The sequence below is a fragment of the Lepidochelys kempii genome, chromosome 7 (genome assembly GCF_965140265.1).
Source record: "Lepidochelys kempii isolate rLepKem1 chromosome 7, rLepKem1.hap2, whole genome shotgun sequence".
NCBI lineage: Eukaryota > Metazoa > Chordata > Testudines > Cheloniidae > Lepidochelys > Lepidochelys kempii.
In genome coordinates this window covers 69,193,298-69,216,196 of record NC_133262.1, presented here as the reverse complement: position 1 = coordinate 69,216,196, position 22,899 = coordinate 69,193,298, and the positions used below count along the sequence as shown (strand labels likewise).

The window sequence follows — 22,899 nt, the reverse complement described above, 5'->3', positions numbered from 1 at the left end:
TACTTCCATAGAAGTCTGAGTCATGCCTGTGGAAAGAATTCAAACAGAGCTGAATAATTTTATGGCCAACAGTATTTGCAGCTGTGTCTGCTAAAATAAGGGTAAATCAAATATGCCTCAGGGAATAAAGTGTTCCCCATGGAGGGCTATGTAGCACTATAATCGCATCAATTTTGAACACTTACTAATCACTGTGGCATAAGATGATGTATTTTACATTGTAATCTTTTCTCTCAACTATTGCTAGCCACATATTTCTAGGAGTATGCAGCAATTTGCTTGGCTTTTTCTTTAAAGGATGTTTGAACCATCATGTAATTCTGGATCAACAGGGTTTTTGTTCAGTATGTCATTTCTAGTGCCTTACCTCCCACGTAGCTTATTAAAGGAACATGAACTTCCATCCTCTTGTCTTTCTCACATTCTATTTTAGCATTTGGCCTGTCCCATCCAGATCTTTTGTCAAAAAAAGGCAGAATTGGCTCTTTAAAAGTTAATATATTAAGGCCTAAAACATGATGAGCTTGAAGAACCAGAAAAAAAATTATATACAGAACCTCTTAGTGGAAGGAACACCAAATGCATGTAGGCGATCAACTGCGTTTTCTGCTCTCATGTGATGGAAGAATTAGTGTTGCTACTAAATTCTGTGTTGCAAAAATAAGCATGCTCTCCAGTGACACTATTGTGAGAGACTTTAAAAATTACATCTTTGTGTTTCATAATAATCAAACACTGCTGCTAAGAAAGTGAAAAGAATGCTTGAATACAGAAGACTAAACAGACTGAAGGATCGGGAAAGAGGGGAAAAATTAAATAGGAGACACACAAAGTTTAAAAATGAGTTATTAATATACATCTGAATACAAAAATATTACAATCATTGCAAAGACTGAAAAGAACCCAAGATGTTTTCTTTACATCATCTCTCTGATAGTTTGGCAAATGCTTGTGTTCTTTGTTCTGCTGTCATATGCTCACAGGCTTCCAAGATATTTGCCACAATTAAAGTCTGTTGAATTGTTTTTGCCTTTGCCCATATTCTTCCATTCATTCCAAACACTATCTCAAAAGGGTAGAGTTGTCCCAATTCCTGAATGATTTCACAATTGGGAGCTAAAAGCCTGAAAACAAAGTAAAAGGGATGGCAGAAGAAGAAATTATTGTGTAACAAATACATTTCAGTGTTGCCAGTCAATGACAGGACTACTGCTAATACCACTAGGAGTATGAAGGCATCTGTAGCAACTTCAATAGTTAAGGCTGAACCGAGCTGAAAACATGGATTCAAACTTTATTATAATATAACATAGTAACATTTTGAACTTCTTGTTTAGTGCTCATGTATGAGTTTAATTTTAAAAAATTCCAAAACCAAGAGGAAATTAAGAGTTAAGATTAAATTTTAAAATCCCCCCCCAAATGTATCCTGCAGTGACACCATGCAACAATCATAATGAAGATAGTCTAGTGTTTGTGAACCAGACTTAATTAAGTTGATTTTTAGCTCCTCATTTGCGACTGAGCAGAAAATAGGATTTATTCTAACCTGTAACAGTTCATCCAGACTGTATGAGGAAGAGGTGCTAATTAAAAATCTTTGAACAATAGAGGGTATTTTTTGCTATTGCCCCTTCCTTCTCTCATCCCCTGCATAGCTTTTGGAGGGAGGAAACGGAATTCTTTTTTTGTTTCTTCACAGTCCTTTTCTTGGTACTCTTTGGAAGAGAGACTTCTAAGGATGCTTGAGAATGCCACTGAAGGCTGGGTGAAGACTGTGTTCAAGGAACTGATGTCATTCTCAAACCAATTGCTATATACAGATTCTACTTCACCACTGAAGACGGAAATATGTACATAGCAAATTTATGATTAGCCTCCATAGGTGACAAAAGCAAGTTTCTGATGGATTGGGTTCACAATATTTTCTAAATAATGTAGCAAGAAGATCAAGTAGAAAAGAAATTCCACTTCAATACACTACCACGTAATAAAGTAAAAGGTAAAGTCTATAGTAGAATATGGTTAGAGTACAACTTTCTCAAGGAAACAGCAAACATACCAGAGGCTTATTAATTTAAAATGCCAGTTTGTAATTGAGGAACAGAGAGGAGCATTTTTAGTTTTGTGACATCTGTTGGTTTCTACTTATTGTATTTTATTGTTCGTTTCCCCTTGTTTATATTATATTATATTTGTATGCTGATTACAAACTTAGGACCACAAAGAACAACTTTGTCAGGCAATAATGTTGACAATATGTGCCCTAAGAACAATATAATACACATCTGTTACTCCACATGTTATACTGTTCAGACCTGCTGGTTATGGACATCCAATGCTAAAGCATTAAATATTAGGGTGCATACCAGTTTTCATCAAGATGAAGAGTTTCACTCATCTGTCACAGCTCAAAAAATTGACAAAATTCAGCTTCTCTCTCATTCCTGGAAAGTTAAAAATTGTAATACTTACTTTCTTATTAGACCTAAAGAAACCTTAAACAACAGGCCTTCGTGTCCAATTACTCCCATTCCATTCGCTCTTCCACTGCTGTCTATACAGACCATCTCTGGTTCCATGTCTTTATTGGCTACAATGAATTGACCATAAATAAGATCTCCCACCTAAAACAAGCGATGGGAAATGTTCAGAGAAACTGTATCATGTCTGTATATCTTTTTGGTTAAACTCGTCCCTAGGTTCTTTACAAAAATACACAGTTATGCAACAGTAGATTGAGATATATAAGCAGTTTATTTTTCAACATTTATCCATTCTTCCAGTGCAGTCATGTCTTGTGGATGCTACAGGTGTTAACTCGTATTATCTACATACTCCTTGGCTCAGTTATATAGGGTTGCCGTCTCAACAGTTGCAAAAGGAACTCTGCGTGTATGCAGCAGAGACTTTCCTTTAAAGCAACACTCACCACAAACCTCATATATGGTATTTTTAAAAATAAACCAGTTTCCTCATCTTTTCACTCCTTTTTAGATTTAAAACAGAAGGCTTTTAAACATAACTTACTTTCATAATTTAAATAGTTTACTTTTTCATTTCACTCAGCTTGGATAATGAAAATGGGTTAGTCTTCTTTTCTCTTTGCTTTTCAGTTTTACTTTCTGGTTATGGAATATTACAGGATGCAGCAATACTGGGATACATATACTAAAGAAAATAGTTTCTATTTAAATATTAAAGACAGAAACATTTCTATTGATGTCACTGTGATGCTGGAAAACCCTGTTTTAATGGGGTTGATAGGGCTGCTGTTAGACTTGCTGGGGTCTGGGGCTGAAGCCGAAACCCAAGCCCCACCACATGTGGCCAAAGCCCAAGCTCCACTGCCTGGGGCTGAAGCTGAAGCCCAAGGGCTCCAGGCGTGAGTTGCAGGGCTCAGGTTACAGGCCCCCAGCCCCCTCCACCCAGGGTGATGAGGCTCAGGCAGGCTCAAGCTTCAGTCCCCCCTGACAGATGTAGTATGTCATGTAGTAATTTTTGTTGTCAGAAGGGGGTCGTGGTGCAATGAAGTTTGAGAAACCCTGTTCTATGCTATAAGAAAATATCTACATTTTTCTTAATAACCTTGAAAATGTTTGCACTGAACTTCTGAACTAATTAATGGCCCTATCCAGTGGTGAGCTGGAGCCGATTCACACCGGTTCACTGGAGCCAGTTAAATTTAGAAGCCCTTTTAGAATCGGTGGAGGGACAACCAGTTCTAGAAGGGCTTCTAAATTTAGCAACTGGCCAGAAGTGGCGCCTTAGGCGCTGACTCCATGGGTGCTTCGGGGCTGGAGCACCCACGGGGAAAATTTGGTAGGTGCAGAGCACCCACCGGCAGCTCCCTGCCCCGCGCTTGGCCCCAGCTCACCTCCGCTCCGCCCCTGAACGCGCCGCCCCGCTCTGCTTCTCCACTCCCCCAGGCTTCCCGCGCGAACAGCTGATTCGCGGGAATCCTGGGGGAGGCTGAGAAGCAAGCAGCGGCTCTGCGCTCAGGCCCAGGGAGGTGGAGGTGAGCTGGGGCGGGGAGCGGTTCCCCTGTGCGCCCCCATGGGTTACATGCTGCGGTGCGGGCAGCCCTCCTCGTGCCCCAGCTCACCTCCGCTCCGCCCCTGAACGCGCCGCCCCGCTCTGCTTCTCCACTCCCCCAGGCTTCCCGCGCGAACAGCTGATTCGCGGGAATCCTGGGGGAGGCTGAGAAGCAAGCAGCGGCTCTGCGCTCAGGCCCAGGGAGGTGGAGGTGAGCTGGGGCGGGGAGCGGTTCCCCTGTGCGCCCCCATGGGTTACATGCTGCGGTGCGGGCAGCCCTCCTCGTGCCCCAGCTCACCTCCGCTCCGCCTCCCTGGGCCTGAGCGCGAAGCCGCCGCTTGCTTCTCAGCCCTCCCAGGCTTCCCGCGCGAACAGCTGATTCGGGGAAGAAGCAAAGCGGGGCAGCGTGTTCAGAGGAGGCGACGGAGCGGAGGTGAGCTGGGGCCGGGTGTGGAGCTGCTGGTGGGTGCAGAGCACCCAGGGAGTCGGTGCCTAAGGTGCCACTTTTGATGTGATCAGTGGGTGAATGGCCGCTCCTCCTGTTCCCCCCCTAATTACGCTACCCCGCCCCTAGGAGCCAGAGGGACCTGCCGGATGCTTCCTGGGAGCTGCCCCAGGTAAGCACCAGTGGGACTCCCCACCTTGCCCCTGGCAGGTCCCTCTGGCTCTTAGGGGCAGGGCGGGGTGGGCACCCACTACAGTGGCCCACGAGATCCTCCTGCCCGGTTCTGGAGGCAGTCAGGGGACAGAGGTGGATGGGGCAGGAGTCCCAGGGGCGGGCCTGGCCCCCTCGTGGGGTGAGGAGGGAACCAGTTGTTAAGATTTTGGCAGCTCATCACTGGCGCTATCCCATCTTGGAAATGCAATGTGCAAGGAAGCTCATCCTGCGGACTTGGAAGCTGAATGAAGGAAATAAAGTCACAGGAAAATGTTCTGTTTCCCTCTTTGCTGTTAGCTTTGAACTGACAGGGCCAAAGTCTTGAGGCAGAGATCCCCAGGGCTTACCCCTGGGTCTGCCCCGAAGGACACTTTCAGTGACAGATCATTAAAACTCTCATGCTCTTAGGATTTAGGTTATAACTCATTTATATGTACACACTTGCTTGCTTTAACCTGTAAGTAACTCTCTTATTTCTTTTTCCTAGTTAACAAATCTTTAGATAGTTTATTACAGGATTGGCTACAGGCATTGTCTTAGGTATAAGATCTAGGGTACCAAATTATCTTCGGTAAACGTCTCTTGGACTGAAAGCAACTTGAACGTGGATTGACTTTTGACTGTTAGTCCAGCTTGTCTGAGTGGCAAAATAGGCTGGAGACTCTAAGGGGAATGTTTGTGATCATAGGCACCGACTTCCCCTCTGCTCCATGGGTGCTCAACTCCCACCCGCCCCTGTCCACCCCTGCACCACCCTCCCCCTCCCCTCAACCCCTCCCCTCAACCCCTCCCCTGCCCTGCCTATTTACCGCCTCCTCCCCCGAGTGCGCCATGTCCCCAATCCTCTCCCTCCCTCCCGGAAAGTCCTAAGCGCCGCCGAACAGCTGTTAGGCGACAGGTGGGAAGCATTGGGAGGGGGAGGAGCAGGGACGACACCACGCTCGGGGGATGAAGAGAGAGTAGGCGTAGGGGGAGCTTGGCTGACCGTGGGAGTGGCACACCTGCTAATTTTTCCCCATGGGTGCTCCAGCCCCACAGCACCCACGGAGTCAGTGCCAATGTCTGTGATTCCCTGGTAAGACTGTTGCAGTGATCCCGGAGTTTACATTTGTTACTGGCTTGGTGAAAGCTAATTATAGAACACATCACCAGGTTGGGGGGGACAAGGGGGGGGTCCTACCCTGTTTGACAGTCTGCCCTGAAGTAGACACTCCCAGTCGGGCGCTACTCCAGACAGCGTGACAATCACATTTTGTAAGAGCCTGTTTTATAAAACATGAATTTTAGGCGTAAACTGATCTCAGACTGTCTCTTTGAAGGGCTGTTCTACCACAGAACTGCCATCTTCTGCCTGTGATATTATGAGAAGATACATCCTCTGTACAACAAATGGCAAAGTCTGGCACATATTGCTATGACGATCAGCGATCAAAAGAAGAAAATCCCGGATCTCTAACTGACGACCTCTGCCAGAGCCCAACAAAAAGGCCAAGGAAAAAGGGAAGGGAACAAAGCTACTACAGAAAACTTTGTGCATGTCATGGAAAATCTATCATATATCAGAACATCTTATGACTAAGGGATACAGACAAATATTTGAGTAAATTTTAAATAGTTACTTTGCAAGAAAGTGAAAACAAAATACTTTAAAGGTTTCAATACTGCCAATATATATAACAAGAACATTACCTGCACATTTGGTCTGTTTCTTTTGGTTGCACCTTCAAATGCCAAGTAGGACAAAGAAGCTTGCTCACTTCCACCGACATCCACTTTGAATACGTCACCTGCCTTGATAGTCACTATGCCTATCACATGATCTCCCTTGACTGGGACATACTGAAAATGAAAACAAAAGACATATACGAGAAATGAATATATCTTTTTACATGTATATACACATACATACACACACAAGCATTGTGTACAAAGAAGCTGAGTGACCAAACTTATTTGCAAAATAAGTTGCTGAAAAAAAAATCTTGCTACAGTACCAAAATGAACTTCTATTTTTAGAAGGCACAGTACTATAATACCAGACACTGTGGGTATGTACTCAGGAGACTAGCTGCTGGCACACTTCTATTTTTAGTGCATTAGCTTGAGCGAGCACACCTATCTACCTCCACTGGGAAGCACATTCCAGCTGTAATAAAGACATACCCTAACGATGTGTCTTCACAGCAGTTAGGTCAAGTTTATCTAGCTTGACTTCCATCCACACACAAATCTCTAGCTCAAGTTAATTGTTGCTTTAAGCTCAAGCTAGCTGACCCTTTGAGGGAGTGGGTGGGTTGATGCTTGAGTGATTCTGAATCTAGTAATGCTGTGTGAATGCAACAGCTCAAATTACAAGAGTCTCACCAGCAGCAAATCCAATTACTCTGTGTAACTCCAGTGTTGTTTTCCAGTGTGGTGGTCACTCTCACTGGAACTAACCTAGCTTTGAGTACAGTGAAGACAAGCCCTTAGATTAACACTATAAAATTTGGACTGTAACAAAAAATTGCAGAAAGACATCCTGATTGCGTCTCTCTTTCAGGGGAAGCGACAGCAAATTCACAAGGGACAACCTTGTAACATGATGACTAGCGAAATAATCAGTAGTGCCATTTAAATCTTCTTTAAATTTCAGCATTAACTCTCCATTAAGGTTATGACAACAATTTACACATCAGAAAGATATTATTTCAGTATGGCAGCAGAATGAGCAAAAACATTACATTAATTAATATTTGGATGGTTTCTCTTTTAGGAGGCCCCTTCTCCACATTACTGCTAGAATTGAGAGTTTGCAACCAAATAGGGTCACAGTCCGCTTCACCAATAACAGTTTACAGCCACATAGCAACTTTTCAGCCATTACGGCCATGTTTCTATTTCTGTAACTAGCAACTCTACCTAACAGAAGTTTATTATGAGAAATTTTGGCCAACTATCCCATATCCCACCAGTTGCTGCAGCCTGCATCAAGTGAGGTTATTTTAGTACCTCCTCAGCCCCCTTCTTTCCACATGAGATTACAGTTAAGTCTTCTGAGTAAATTTAGATGCTGGAGAGGATTCCCACACTTGGCACAAAGGGGAGGAAAAAAATCTCCCATTGTTACCAGCAGCAGTGCATTTTTACCAGTGATACCTCTAGCGACCTCATCTACCAGTTGCAACACTCAACGGAACAAGGAACATATCTAGCTGGTTTGTTGCATGCAGCAAAGGGCAGAAAAACCCTGTATAGGGTAGCACTCCCACTTTCACAACCACATCAGTAGTAAATTACCGCTCGAAGCCTGGTACTTATGTGGCCCTAGAGCAGCAACTTATGTACACCGTTGGATATACAACTGTACAGTGTTATGGAAGGGTTAGTTATTACAAGAACACAGTTGTGGATGACCTCCACGTAACAAAACAACAGCGTGCACCACTCCTTACAAGGACTGATCCCTGTGCCACATTAGCCTTCAAGTTGGGGATTATAAGCAGCACCGTAAACAGATTTTAGTCAATCGTGCCATTGTGGCACACTATAGTAGTAATTTGTGTGTGGACGGGAATAAATGGACACCAGATGTTGGCTGCAGTCCCACAATTCCCAAGGAAAGCAGTGGAAGGGGTTTCCACTCCGGTTCTGCCACTTTGAAGCTCTGAATGAAGGGTGCCACACTGAGCTTTAAAGAGGAAGCCAGCTGCAGCTCCTGGAGAGTGAGAACATGGGGCGAGGGGAAGGGAGAGAGGGACCGCGGCAGCAAAGGTGAGCTTCAGAGCCAGCTTACCTGGGCTTCTGCCAAGGCGCTCCGGCCGCAGAGCCACACGAAGCCCACCAGGGGAAAGGCACGTACAGCCAGTGACGAGCTGCCAAAATCTTAACAACCCTCCTCACCCCACCAGGGGGTCATGGCCTGCCCCTGGGACTCCTGCCCCAACCAACCCCCTGTGTTCCTTGATGCTCCCCCTCGCGGGACCCCTGCCCCATCCACCCCCCTCCCCTGACTGCCTCCAGAACTGAGCAAGAGGGTCTCGTGGGCCACCGTAGTGGGTGCTCACCCCGCCCTGCCCCTAAGAGCCAGAGGGACCTGCTGCGGGCAAGGTGGAGAGTCCCGCCGGTGCATACCTGGGGCAGCTCCCAGGAAGCATCAAGCAGGTCCCTCTGGCTCTTAGGAGCAGGGTAGCGTAGTTGGGGGGGAACAGAGGGAGCGGCCATTCACCCACTGATCATATCAAAAGTGGCGCCTTAGGCACCGACTCCCTGGGTGCTCAGCCCCCACCAGCAGCTCCCCACCCCCCGCCCAGCCCCAGCTCACCTCCGCTCCGCCACCTCCTCCTCTGAACACACTGCCCCGCTTTGCCCCCCCCACCTGCGAATCAGCTGTTCGCGCGGGAAGCCTGGGAGGACTGAGAAGCAAGCTGCGGCTTCGCGCTCAGGCCCAGGGAGGCACAGCAGAGGTAAGCTGGGGCACGAGGAGGGTTGCCCGCGCCACAGCAGGTAACCCGGGGGTCACACAAGGGAACCGCTCCCCGCCCCAGCTCAAAGCCTCTGCTTGCTTCTCAGCCCTCCCAGGCTTCCAGCGCGAACAGCTGATTTGCAGGAATCCTGGGGGGGAGGGATGGAGAAGCAGAGCAAGAGGGTGCGTTCAGGGGCGGAGCGGAGGTGAGCTGGGGCCAAGCGCAGCGCAGGGAGCTGCCGGTGGGTGCTCTGCACCCATCAAATTTTCCCCATGGGTGCTCCAGCCCCGAACCACCCATGGAGTCTGCGCCTAAGGTGCCACTTTTGGCCAGCTGTTAAATTTTGAAGCCCTTTTAGAACCGGTTGTCCCTCCACCGGTTCTAAAAGGGCTTCTAAATGTAACACCCGGTTCCAGCGAACCGGCTCCAGCGAACCGGCTCCAGCTCACCACTGCGGCCAGCCCCCGCTCTGCAGCGCCACCCGCCCCTCATTCCTTGGCCCCGCCCCGCCAGCTCCGGCGCTCTCACCCGCTTCTGCTGGGAGTCCACCCAGTAGGCCCCGCCGGAGCCGCCTCCGGCCCCGCCCGCCTGGCGGTGGCGCAGCAGCCCGCACTTGGTGACCAGCAGCCCGGCCCCGCAGCTCCTCAGGCCCGGCCCGCACACCAACCGGCCCGGCAGAGCGGCGCCCGGGCCCAGCCACAGCCGCTCCCCATCCGCCTCGGGGTGGGCGGGCAGCAGCAGCACGTCCCCCGGCAGCACCAGCTGCCCCACGCGCTGCTCAGCGGGCAGGGCCCCAGCCTCTGCCGCCGCCATGGTCAGGGTCAGCCCCTTCGTCGGGCCGGCCAGCTTGCCCGGGCCTAGCGCGCGTGCGCGACAAGGTGACGCGTGCGCAGAAAGCACAGAAAGATGGCGGCGGGGCGGAGTGCGTCACATCCGCGCGCACGCGCACTCTTAGTCGCTGCCTGGGCGTAGGTTGCTGCGGGGTCGGCGGCGGCGGCGCAGTTATGCTGACGGGGAGAAAGGAGCGGCGGTGTCCGGGCCTCGGCTGGGCTCGCTGCGGCTCCTGCCATGGCGGCGGGTGTCAGCCCCGGTGCCAGGGGGGCCCGCAGGCGGGGGGCGTTGGGCTGGTGCAGCTGAAGGGCCTGCCCCTGTGTCACACTTGTGGTGCCAGGCATGAACAAAGGGCCTAGCTGGCTACTAAGCCTGTAAAGTCAGCCTCCATCTCCGCCTAACTCCCCCGCCGCCGCCGGACTTCACGCTGAAACGGTGCGGTCGGAGGTGGGGCGGTCTGCCCCTGTGCAGCACATTGCGGGACCAGCCCCTGTACGCCCGCAGTAACTTCGTAGGTAACCCAATCCGCTTACTCGTTACGGTTGACTGGTTCTGTTTGAAATGTACACAACCCATTTTCTTCTCTAATATTTTAATCATTCACTCGTGTACATATATACGAACTTCTAAACTAGAAAGCTGGAGTTATAATGAGAAAACGAACAGAAGACTGATCTGCCACTGGATTGTTAACTAGTGGCGACATCACCTGGCCAAAAAAAATACTTGGGGGTTGATTATAGTAATACCACGTCAAATTGACTTAGAAATTCACCTATCCTTCCTGCCTGTCTCTTAAACTCCAGCGGGCCCATGTGCGGCCCTGCGATGAATTTTTGTTTTTACCGCCGCGTTGTGCCAGGCCGCGTTACCATGAGCTTGCCCCTGAACCCCAAGCCCTTCCTGAACAGGCTGAGGGGGAAGCTGGTGATGGGGAAGTTGAAGTGGGGGATGGAGTACAAGGGTAACTGCAAAAAGAAAAGGAGGACTTGTGGCACCTTAGAGACTAACCAATTTATTTGAACATAAGCTTTGTAGCTCACTTCATGGGATGCATGCAGTGGAAAATACAGTGGGGAGATTTTCCACAGCATGCATCCCATGAAGTGAGCTGTAGCTCTCGAAAGCTTATGCTCAAATAAATTGGTTAGTTTCTAAGGTGCCACAAGTCCTCCTTTTCTTTTTGCAGATACAGACTAACACAGCTGCTACTCTGAAGGGCTACCTGGCCTCTGTCAATGGCTACATGAACATGCAGCTTGCAAACACAGAAGAATGCATAGATGGTGCATTGTCAGGACACCTTGGTGAAGTGTTGATAAAATGTAACAATGTCCTATACATCAGAGGAGTAGAAGAAGAAGATGGAGAAATGACAGAATAAGTTTGTATATTTCTGGAAAATAAAGATCAGTTTTTCACAACTTTTTTAAAAAAAACAAACCAACCCTTCTACCATGATCTTAAATAAAAAGAATCCTAAGAGTTTATTTATCAAAAATGTAACACGAACATGCAGACTATTGAAAAAAATAACAAGATGTAACAGCAAATCTTTTAAATCTTGTCTTGCTTCCAGTTGCAGAACAGAGAAAACCCCACCATTGGATTGGTGAGTTTGGCTATGATAGAACCTTAGCCAACTGCTAAAAACTCAGACCGCCTGCTGCTCCTTCCCCAGTACTATGTGCTCTATCAAAGTGTCCCTTCCTTACTGCTAAAACCTCCAGTTTCCTCATTAACTGCTGCAATGCAGTTACACTAATAAATTCTACAGATTTACCACTCTACACGTGACAAATGTATTTATGTTTGTTTAAAATCAACACATGTGGCAGCCATTACTTATGACTACTGATGCATTAAAATGGAGAAAGATGATTTTAAAAATATCATACATTATAGTGTAATGCAATCTTTCATTCTGGGAAATGTAGCTAGCCATTAAGGAAATATATTTTTCTTCCCTAACTGCTGGGTTTTAGTGGTACTCGATGGGATTGTGAGTTGATTGACTAAGTTGCAATGATTTATTTTCCTTGTGTTACATGGTCATCGTGTAAGGTTGTCTGGTAAAATAAATAATGAGCCAACTCTTTGGAGCCGTATATGATTATGCACATGCCTCTCCTTTCTGGCCCCCCAGAAGGGGAGCACAGGCCAGAAGTTTTTCGCCACTGATTATGACTGCAAAGGTTGGGCATTTGATTGGTTAAATATAATCTCATATTTTAAATAATCTCATATTTTATTTAATCTCATATTTTAAAGCTCTAATTTATTAGAGCAGTAACAAAACAGACTTTATAAACTCCAATAGACTTAGCCTTAAATCAGGTTCTCAATCTTGTTTTAATCACATCCCAAGTTGGCATTTTTTAAAATGTGGCTAAAAAGTTGGCTGGTCTACCTCTCCCTCTTGAAGGAGCTCCTGCATCCTGGCATCTTGAAGGAGGGGCAGCCCGGCCAAATTTAGGGGCATTGTGACCTTAGGTGGCTCACAATGCGACTCACTCAAATTTAGTACTCCCCTAGAAAGTTGGGCATGCCCCACTGATTGAGAACCTCTGTCTTAGATAGATATGCCTAACTACAAAAAGCAGGTTACTTAACCGCCGAGTTATTCTAATTCAGGAAAAATGTGAAACACCTTGAAATTCACTTCTAAAAAATGAAAGACTGGCACAGTGATGCAATCAAAAATGTAGGCTGCCACTGACATCAGATCATTCTTGCTAGGATATTTGACAATATTTGTGATGAGTTGGCATTATCTGACTCATCAATTGACTGGCTCGCTAAACCTAGACCAGGGGTCGGCAACCTATGGCACGTGTGCCAAAGACGGCACGCGAGCTGATTTTTAATGGCACGCTGCTGCCTGCCAGGTCCCAGCCACCAGCCCCACTCAGCCCGCTGCCGAACCCAGGCCAGGACCCTGACAGGCAGCAGTGTGCCATTAAAAATCTTGTTTGCCCTGACCCTCTCTTTTCCGCCCCCTGCAGAGGCAGGGTGAAGAAGCTTGGGCCTGCCAGCTGCTGCTGCAAGGCAGGCAAGCTCCCCCCTCCCCCACCTGTTCCCCCAATGTGCTGGGTTCCTGCCCAGAGAAGTGGAGCCGCAGCATGCTCACTGCTCTGGGGAGGAGGCAGAGAAGAGGTGGGGACGGGGCCTTGAGGAAGGGGAGTGGAATCAGGGCATATCCCCTCCAGCCCCTGCCGTGAGCCGCTCTGGGCAGGAGGCTGGGAGCACCCCCACGACCCTAGCCCACACCCTCAGCACTCTGCCCTGACCCCTACATCCCCCCACACACACTCAGCCCTCTGCCCTGACCCCTGCACCCCCCCACACACACTCCCAGCCCTCTGCCTTGACCCCTGCACCCCCTCACACCTCAGCCTCCTGCCCTGACCCCTGCATCCCCCCACGGCCCCAGCCCTGACTCCTGCACCCCCCACACATACCCAGCCCTCTGCCCTGACTCCTGCACCCTCCTCACACACCCCCTGCCCTGACTCCTGCACTCCCCACACATACCCAGCGCCCCCACACACCATGCCCTGATTCTTGCACCCCCCACATTCTCACCCCCACCCTGAGCACCAAACGGGAACTCCTACGCCCTCCACCCCACATTCCTACCTGCACCCCTCACACCAAAGGGAGTTGTGGAGCAGTTCTGTGATAATTTATGAATGTTGTATGCTATGTTGACCATGTTATTGGGAAGTTTACTGTATGAATACTGTACATTGGTTTAGTGTAATAGCGTGCTATAAGAAAAACAAGCAGAAAGAAAATGGAATGGATGAAGATAAGCCATCCCTTGAAAAAACACTTGTGTTGTTGAGAGACAATGCCCAAACTATTAACTTTTAATATTTTACCTCCTGATTCCATCCATCTTACAGAACTGGCTTTGAGAAGCAGGGCCAAGGCCTGGGATCAAAAAGGACTATAACAGGTTAAACAGGTATAACAGATAGTTGTTGGGGAATTGTTGGGAGAAACCAGACTGACACAGGCACCTCCTGGGATATCTGAAGAAGCTGGGTTTGTAGGATTTAACTAAGATGGATATGCATGTTGGTTGACTGTTTCAAAATCCTTTTTCTCTAAATGCTTTGTTCTTTCAAATGTTTTTGAAAAGGTTGTCTGATCACTAAATTTCACACTAATCACGGACTCCCAGAAGGAAGAACCACAGGTGCCAAATTCTGTCACATCTCCTGGGTAAATACAGTTAATACATAGGATACTAAAAAAAAAGGAGTACTTGTGAAGTGATGTCCGATGAAGTGAGCTGTAGCTCACAAAAGCTTATGCTCAAATACATTTGTTAGTCTCTAAGGTGCCACAAGCACTCCTTTTCTTTTTGCGGCTACAGACTAACACAGCTGCTACTCTGAAACCTGACGTAGGATACTGTAGCCCAGGCCGTGGTATAAGAGTGGGAGATTTGTGGAATTCCATCCCAGGAGAGGCAAGGGCATGAGGCCTGACATCTAATGGGGTGCATTAAGAGAGACCAGGAAGGGGATGGAGGTGGAGTTAGTCCTACAACCATGAAAAGCCACTTCACAAGCCCTCTATGATAAGAGTTGCAAGAAGGCTGTTCAGGGGTTAGCTGTAGGGGATATGATCTGTATGTACATTTGTTATAACTTAATTAGAGGAACTCAAGTTTCTAAAATTTTGTATGGAATATACTCATTCCTTACCTATGAGGAAATCTACTAGTTCAAAATATAAAGTGTAAATTGTCCCATCGGTATGAACTCGTCTATATATTTTTGAACTTCTACTATGATGTATTCATTTGGTAAGATTTTACTGGTCTTTTAGTGCAGTCCTTTTTAATGACAAACTCTCTGCCTCATTTTGAGTTTAAACTGGCCTGAATATTTCCTTACGTATAAGTAGAGCTGTTGATTAATCACAGGTAACTCATGCAATTAACTCAAAAAAATAATTTTGATTAAAAAAATTAATTGTGATTAATCACACTGTTAAAAGAATACCAATTGAAATTTATTAAATATTTTTGGTTGTTTTTCTACATTTTCAAATAGATTTATTTCTGTTGCAACACAGAATACAAAGTGTACAGTGCTCACTTTATATTATATTTGATTACAAATATTTGCACTGTAAAAATGATAAAGAAAGTATTTTTCAGTTCACCTCATACAAGTACTGTAATGCAATCTCTTTATTGTGAAAGTGCAACTTACAAATGTAGATTTTTGTTGTTGTTATATAAAGGCACTCAAAAACAAAACTATGTAAAACTTTAGAGCCTATAAATCCACACAGTTCTACTTCTTGTTCAGCCAATCGATAAGCAAACAAGTTTGTTTATATTTATGAGAGATACTGCTGCCTGCTTCTTATTTACAATGTCACCTGAAAGTGAGAACAGGCATTCGCATGGCGCTTTTGTAGCTGGCATTGCAAGGTATTTACGTGCCAGATATGCTAAACGTTCATATGCCCCTTCATGCGTTGGCCACCATTCCAGAGGACATGCTTCCATGCTGATGATGCTTGTTAAAAAAACAATGCATTAATTAAATTTGTGACTGAACTCTTTGGGGGAGAATGGTATGTCTCCTCTTCTGTTTTACCCGCATTCTGCCATATATTTCGTGTTATAGCGGTCTCCGATGATGACCAAGCACATGTTCTTTTTAAGAATTCTTTCACAGATTTGACAAAATGCAAAGAAGGTGCCAATGTGAGATTTCGAAGGGTAGCTACAGCACTCGACCCAAAGTTTAAGAATTGAAAGTGCTGTCCAAAATCTGAAAGGGACGAGGTGTGGAGCATGCTTTCAGAAGTCTTAAAAGAGCAACACTCTGATGCAGAAACTACAGAACCTGAACCACCAGAAAATAAAATCAGCCTTCTGCTGGTGGTATCTGACTCAGATGATGAAAATGAACATGCTTTGGTCTGCTCTCCTTTGGATCGTTATTCAGCAGAACCTGTAATCAGTATGGACCTGTGGTGGGCAACCTGCGGCCCGCATGCAGCCCATCAGGGCAAGCCACTGATGGACCGCCAGACCATTTGTTTACATTTGCATGTCCGCCCGCAGCTCCCAGTGGCCGCGGTTTGCCGTTCCCGGCCAATGGGAGCTGCGGGAAGAGGCGAGAGCCTGGTGACGCTGCTGTGACCCCCATGTAACAACCTTGTGACCCCCTGAGGGGTCACGACCTGCCGTTTGAGAACCCCTGTGCTATCATGTGTTGTAGTTGTATGTAATATGAAGGTGGAAAGGACACAAGTTTTTCCTCTTATTTCCATGATTCTAACGTTAGGGGTGGACGGATTGTGTCCTGCCACTTACTACCTTAACTGTCATTGTATTTAGGTTTTGTTTGCTAATTGTAGATTTAGGGCTTGCTTCACAGAATTCCAGCTGACTTCAGTGGAAGTTACATGCAAATGAGGGCTGTAAAATAGATTAATGGTGAATGCCCTTCTAGAGAAGCACGATCAGCTATAAATTATCCTTCTCTTCCTCTCCTCTCCCTTACCCCATCTGGAATTTCTTACAATGTGAAAAGCCTATTTGGAGATTGTGACTGAGGCTCTTCCATTCCATCTCTCTAGTCTAAAGTCATGTGCATAAGTGTGTTATGAAACTTTTAAATGGTACATTTTTATTGAGGAAAAACTCCAACAACTTTTGATCCAAATTATTTTGATGGCCTCCTGAATACATACAAGAAAACATGATTTTTGACACTTCCCTCATTCAAATTGGATCCAAAGTATGCATAATCATAAAAAACCTATAGACAACTGAACATACAGGATAAAATAGCTTTTAATAACCTAGATTTTAAAATATGATTGGCCATAGGAGCTGTGCTAAAACCTTATTAAAAACTTTGAAGCAGTTAAAACAAATTCTAAGTTTAGCAGGTGCACAGTAGAATTATTCAGAAGATATTTTATGCAATTATTTAACTAGAAATCCAGGATACTGTTTCACAGGCAAAATGTAAAGATGCCAGTTTCATTTGCTTTGTGACTGAGATTTAGTAAAGTCTACCACTTTAAGAACTGTTCTAAAGGGTGCACTATTTCCAAAATTAGCAATTACAGATACAGTAATCAAATTGGATCCATTAAATATGAGTACAAAATTAGTAGTGTCATTATATTTGCCAGGACATATTTTTAAAAATCAATATAATAGGTGGTGTAGAATGCAAGGATGTAAGAGGTACAGAAAGTTTAAAGAAAAAAGTGCTCCAAAGTCTTTTATCGTGCACTGCTTTATTTTACTTTCCCATGCAAATACAGACACCAGTCTGCACACACATATTACATTTCAGGATCAGGGCCTTAGTATCTGTGGACCATCATGAACAGAAAGGAAGACTCTTTCCTACTAATTTCCAGAGTACTGTACACAAGAGGAAGATAATTTAGTCAATTCATATACCTTATTTTTTGTCTTTATATTAATTTCAGTTCTTCACTGGATTCATACTTGTCATGTGAAACTACTATGTCTTTGGTTTTCATGTCTTATTCATTCCTAGGTTTGCTGTGTTCTACCAGACATTTCAGAAAGCTTTATGGGATCTTTGCTTGCAGTGTTCTCATTTGAAGCTCCCTCATGAGATGTCCTGTTAGTGATTCATTCAGCTCATTCTCATTCATGTACTGAGTCGTCTTCCCTGTCAGGTTTGTCCTTTGATGGTTCCTGGTTTGTTTCCACAGCTTTACCATCTGCCAAAATGTCGACAACCTTCTCCTTTCTTTCTTTCTATGTATGAAAAGAATGAATTTTTGTGTACAATCAAAAACAAATACACTTTTGGCAAAATAATCAAATCATATTATTATCTGTTTTGTAATATTTATTTCCACAAATAAAGAATGATGTATAATATCAAAAAGGCAGGATTGCTGTTTATTCATTGATTCTCCTTTTTCAGTGATTTTTAGCAGTCCTTAACTCTTGGACTTACTTAACTCTTGATAATGCTTATATTTAACTTTGTAACAATTATTTGTTTATTTCCTCAGTCCATTGTGTCTTTATTTTTCTAACTACTTCTTTCATATTATATGCATCAAGAAATCTGTTACCTGCAGCCAGGCATTCAGATACCTGTGAGGAGTAAGTCCAGAATATACACCTTAACACATTTAAACCTGCCATCACCAAACAAAGATCACATTATGTAACAGGCCACCAAAATACCCCAAGAAAACATGCTTCAATACAGAAATAAAACCCCCTCTGACCACACATCTAGTTGTCACCTGTCAAACCACACTGGAATCCATACTGGGGTAACCTCAAACAGCTACAACCCATACTTGATGGGGACCCCATCCTGAAAGAAATCTTTTCTGAGCCTCCACTTCTGGCTTCCAAACAACCCCCAAGCTCTTCAAGCTTATCAGGAGCTAGCTCCCCAGAGACAAGAACACACCAACTCAAAGTGGCACCAGACCCTGCCAGCACAACGGATGCAAAACCTGTGGACATATCTCCACTGCTACAATGGTCAACACCCAACACAACACGCCTTTGAAGATCCATGGATTCTACATATGCCTATCACAACATGGTAAACCTCATCCAGCGCACAGAATGCCCCAATAGCAACTATGTGGGTGAAACCAGAAAAACACTATGCTCTCAAATGAACTCACAAAGGAAAATTATAAGAAAAAACACCCTATCACCTGTGGGTAAACACTTTTCACAAAGCGATCTCTCTCTTTCTGACCTATCAGTCCTCAAAGGAAACCTGCACAACACTTTCAAAAGATAAGGCAGGAAGCTTAAATTCATAACTCTGCGAGACACTAAAAATCATGGTCTGAATAGAGACACTGGATCTATGGCTTAGTACAACAATCTGTAACCCATTAAACCCCTCTTTTTATCCTATGACTGCAGAGGTGTTAATTGGCCACTCTAGAATGGTCCCGTACATTATGTGCTAACTACCTACGATAAACTATCTATTCCACCTTGCAATTGTGCTGTGACTCTGGCCTGGTTTACACTATAGAGTTAGGTCAACCTATCTCTGTAAGCATCTACATTAAAATGTAGCTCCCACTGATGTAACTCACCTACTACACTGACTTAACTCCACCTCCCTAACAGACATAACGCTTAGGTCGACAGGTCAATCCTGTGTCAGTGTAGACACTGTTGCTTACATCAACTGTTGCTGCCTTTCAGAAGCTGTCCCACAGTGCCCCATGCTGACAGTTAAGTAGGTATAAGGGCTTCTGGTGAGAATGCGCACCGCTGTAAGAAGGAGTGTAGTGTGGACATGCAAAAGCAATTTAATTATGGCAGTGGCTGTACATTGACCTAACTTAGGTCGACTTAATTTTGTAGTGTAGACTTGCCTGCTGAGAGTACCTTTGCCAGGCCATGTTTACACTACACACTTATACTGGTATAACTACGTCGCTCTGGGGGGTGAAAAATCCACACTCCTGAGCAATGTAGTTATACTGACCTGTCCCCTGTTGTACACAGCACTGTGTCAGCAGGAGGGCTTCTCCCATCAACATAGCCATCTCCTCTTGTGGAAATGGATTAACTATGCTGACTCACTCTCCTGTCAGCATAGGAGCATCTTCATTTAGTAATAAACACTGCAGCTGCGCCAGTGCAGTGCTTTAAATGTACACCTGCCCCCAGACCTGAAGAAGACTTCTCTGTGGCTCGAAAGCATGTCTCTCTCACCAACTATTGGTCCAATAAAAGATATTACCTCACACACCTTGTCTTTCTTTCATATTAGGTATGTTGAGTCAGATAAATGATGTTTGGAAATCAATAAACGTAAATCACTCATTTACAGTATTAAATATCAGCTATTCCATTTTCCAGTTAACAAGAGAAAGAATTACCTCATGAATTCAACATTGTGAAGACAAAGCAAGTTGAGCTAGCCAGATAGCTTTGTTTAGCCATGTTTTTAAAATGTGGACAGGACATCTGACATTTCTGAATTTTAGCAAACCAAGTCCCCCTCTACCTAATAGTTTATAACTTCACCCACTGATCTCCCTTCAATATCCAATGACAAGTGATTTCACCCACTAGCCATATACCCGTTTCCCAGGGCACCAATATTACCATCCTTTTGCCTTCATCTTCTAGGCTTTTATCTAATACTACAACTTTCTTATTGTTTCATAACAAGTATAACAAGAAATTTGTTATTCTCAGCACTTTCCTTTAAACTTTTTAAAATAAAGTTTTCATTCATGTGCTGAAATTAAAACTTAATGAGTTTACGATTTAAACATAACACATATGTAATGCTCCTGTAAATATTTCAGAGTGAGACAGCAAAGAAAAAGAAAAACCCAAAGAATAACTAGGTCGCTTTTGTTTTCAGAGAGGAGGAAAAGAATGAATTTTGCACAATTCTCTTTTAAATCCAAGATTTTCTCCACTTATTTTCATTGTAACTATCCATCTCCCTTTAAAGATGGAAACAGGAAATGCTTCTGATGTCAGCAGGCTAATGGAACTCAAGCAGCTTCTCTGACTAGATAGGAGTAGGAACTTCTTGTGACAGTGAATTGCAGAGGTTAACATTAAGCTAGAACAGTTTGTTGCTTTTTAAAAACACACCAAGCATCTTATTTGCTTCCTTAATTTCTGATACACTCTGGAGAGGTATCTTCATGACCCCAACAGGTAAATTTTGTTGCACAAGGAACTCTAGTTCACAGCCAATCAGTGTACATGAGTTTATTCTGTCAGTATGCAGTATATTTACCCAGTTTCTTTTCTATTCATATAATATTGTCCACTCAATCAAAAACCATGACTATTCTTCATTTGGCAATATAGAATTTGATTTTAATCCCATGTTTTCCCACTCTTGTATGGCTGTGTGCTTTTTGAATGCATATTCCCTTTTTTTGGATGAAGGTGTACCGATTCTATTTAAGGTCAGGTTTTCCCTCCCCTAACTTCTTCCCACCACCAACTAGAGACATATATCTGTGAGTGTAGATACCATCCATGACAGTGACTTAAGAGATTAGTCCACAGTCCCAGGTGTTGATGATTTTTCCTATATGTTTCATGCTAGGGTGTCTGCTTCAAACTACAATTTTGTTACACTCATAAGGTATCGCTCCTGTTTAAAAAGGCATATCATCAGCCCTCCACCTGCAACAGAACTATTGATGTTCACAAAGAGCCTGCACTGCAGTGACAAGGTTCAGGTGTGTGTATGAATGTGAGCTAGGGAATTAATAGATAAGGACAGGGGTGGTCAATTTGAGCCTGAGAAGGAGCTAGAATTTACCAATGTACATTGCCAAAGAGCCACAGTAATAAGTCAGCAGCCCCAATTCCGCTCCCAACCCCCTGCTCCCAGTGCCTCCCACCCACTGGCAGCCCCACCAATCAGCACCGCCTCCTCCCTCCCCGCACCTCCCGATCAGCTGTTTCGTGGCATGCAGGAGGCTCTTTGGCAGGGAGGAGCGAGAGCACGGCCGGCTCAGGGGAGGGGACGGGAAGGGGTGGAGTGGGGGCAGGGCCTGTGGCAGAGCCAGGGGTTGAGCAGTGGGCACCCCTTGGCACATTGGAAAGTTGGCACCTGTAGCTCCAGCCCCAGAGTCGGTGCCTAGACAAGGAGCCGCATATTAACTTCTGAAGAGCCGCATATGGCTCCGGAGCCACAGGTTGGCCACCCCAGACAAGGAAATAGAGTCAGACTACCTTACTTTGGAAATTTCTAGCTTTAATCAGGCTATGGCACAACATTACTTAAAAAGACACTCAGACATTTGGCTGCAAAACTTAAATTACCTTTGTGATTTTTTTTGTTAAATACATGGCTTTTACTCAAGTTTAGCTGGGTTTTCTTACATTAAAATTCTTCCAGGAACATTTTCATTCTTTAAACTGGCTCATAATGTAAGTCCCACAAATAACAAAACTATGATACATTCTATTCCTTAACTAAACTGAAAAAAGCAGCACATTTCCAGCATATTGTTTCCCAGGCAGATTAAAAGTTGACTGTCTTTTTACTTGTTTGTAGCCATACGTTTTCTTGTTTTATAGAAAAACATTTTTATGGACAAATCATGTTATATCTAAAACACAAAATTATCTACATAAAAAAGAGGTTGCTGAAGTCATTCTTATATTTGATTAAAGATTGGTGCTTGTCTAGTGGTGTATGTCAACCCACTTTTTCAAAGTGTGTCACGTAATCATGGACTAAAGCAGGCAAAGTACTAAGGAACATTAACTGTAGTACCTATGAATGGAGCCAGTAAGACTGTTGAGAACATGTGGGTGAGAAAAACTGTTTAGACATTATTTGTATTGTTAGGTATAATACTTACTCTAAATAACAGTCTCATCAACCTCTGCAACCGTTGCCAAATTAGGGGTTCCAGACTTGTTGATCAGTTCTGCTGTCATCTTTCTTGGATACTGTTCAATAATGATCTTCTATGATAAAAGTTACATTTGATTCAAACAAACAAAAAGAGAAACAGACAGACTACATGCCTCATCTCTTTCCCAATGAGGTTTTGCCATTGACTGCAGTGGGAGCAGGATTAGCCCTATACAGAATATTTTTCTAAATTCTTTAACAGTAAGGGTATGTCTCCATTACAAATCTAAGTCGACCTATATTAGGTTGACTTTCAGCCACCACAGTAATTACTGTGGTGATGCATGTCCACACCACTCTCCTTGGGTAAGTGGTGCATATCCTCACCAGGGGGAGGCTGGATGGGGCGGGGAAGAGGAGCTCAGTCTTCTCACCTTGGCTCACATATGGGAGTGGAGTCTGAAGCTGGCTTCCCTTCTCGCCCCGGCTCCCAGCAGGGAGCGGGATGGGGTAGCTGGGATCTAGCTGCCTGGCTTTCTTGTCAATTTCATGGCAGAAG

At 44.9% G+C, this 22,899-nt stretch overlaps 2 protein-coding genes and 1 long non-coding RNA gene across 5 annotated transcripts in view; 1 reads left to right on the top strand and 2 right to left on the bottom strand.

The window, feature by feature from the left end:
* Positions 1-830: 830 nt before the first annotated feature.
* Positions 831-10,009, bottom strand: EXOSC3 (exosome component 3). The gene is made up of 4 exons (XM_073353269.1): positions 9,667-10,009; positions 6,383-6,532; positions 2,476-2,627; positions 831-1,124 (listed from the first exon to the last, which is right to left on the bottom strand). The coding sequence occupies exons 1-4, from the start codon at positions 9,949-9,951 to the stop codon at positions 923-925; spliced, it is 789 nt and encodes a 262-aa protein (XP_073209370.1). The 5' UTR covers positions 9,952-10,009; the 3' UTR covers positions 831-922.
* On the top strand, positions 9,653-18,971 carry LOC140914731 (uncharacterized). Its single transcript, XR_012159970.1, has 3 exons — positions 9,653-10,484; positions 11,159-14,199; positions 15,662-18,971. It is a non-coding gene; the product is annotated as an uncharacterized lncRNA (long non-coding RNA).
* Positions 17,238-22,899, bottom strand: part of LOC140914730 (DPY30 domain-containing protein 1-like) — a 12,468-nt gene continuing 6,806 nt past the window's right edge. For 2 of the 3 annotated variants that reach the window (XM_073353273.1, XM_073353274.1), the window contains exons 4-5: positions 22,345-22,453; positions 17,238-17,752 (exon numbers count right to left, since the gene is read on the bottom strand). In XM_073353273.1, coding sequence (XP_073209374.1) covers positions 22,346-22,453 — 108 coding nt within the window. In that variant the 3' untranslated portion in view covers positions 17,238-17,752; position 22,345. The remainder of the gene's footprint in view (positions 17,753-22,344; positions 22,454-22,899) is intronic. The other variant, XM_073353275.1, reaches the window with a different exon arrangement.

Bases quoted from the DNA above. Each gene is read 5' to 3' on its own strand.
- EXOSC3 (XM_073353269.1), bottom strand. From the start codon at position 9,951: ATGGCGGCGGCAGAGGCTGGGGCCCTGCCCGCTGAGCAGCGCGTGGGG. The intron at 6,533-9,666 runs GTGAGAGCGCCG...TTTCATTTTCAG, and splicing joins TGGACTCCCAGCAGAAGCGG to TATGTCCCAGTCAAGGGAGA. The intron at 2,628-6,382 runs GTAATGTTCTTG...CGCTTGTTTTAG, and splicing joins GAAACAGACCAAATGTGCAG to GTGGGAGATCTTATTTATGG.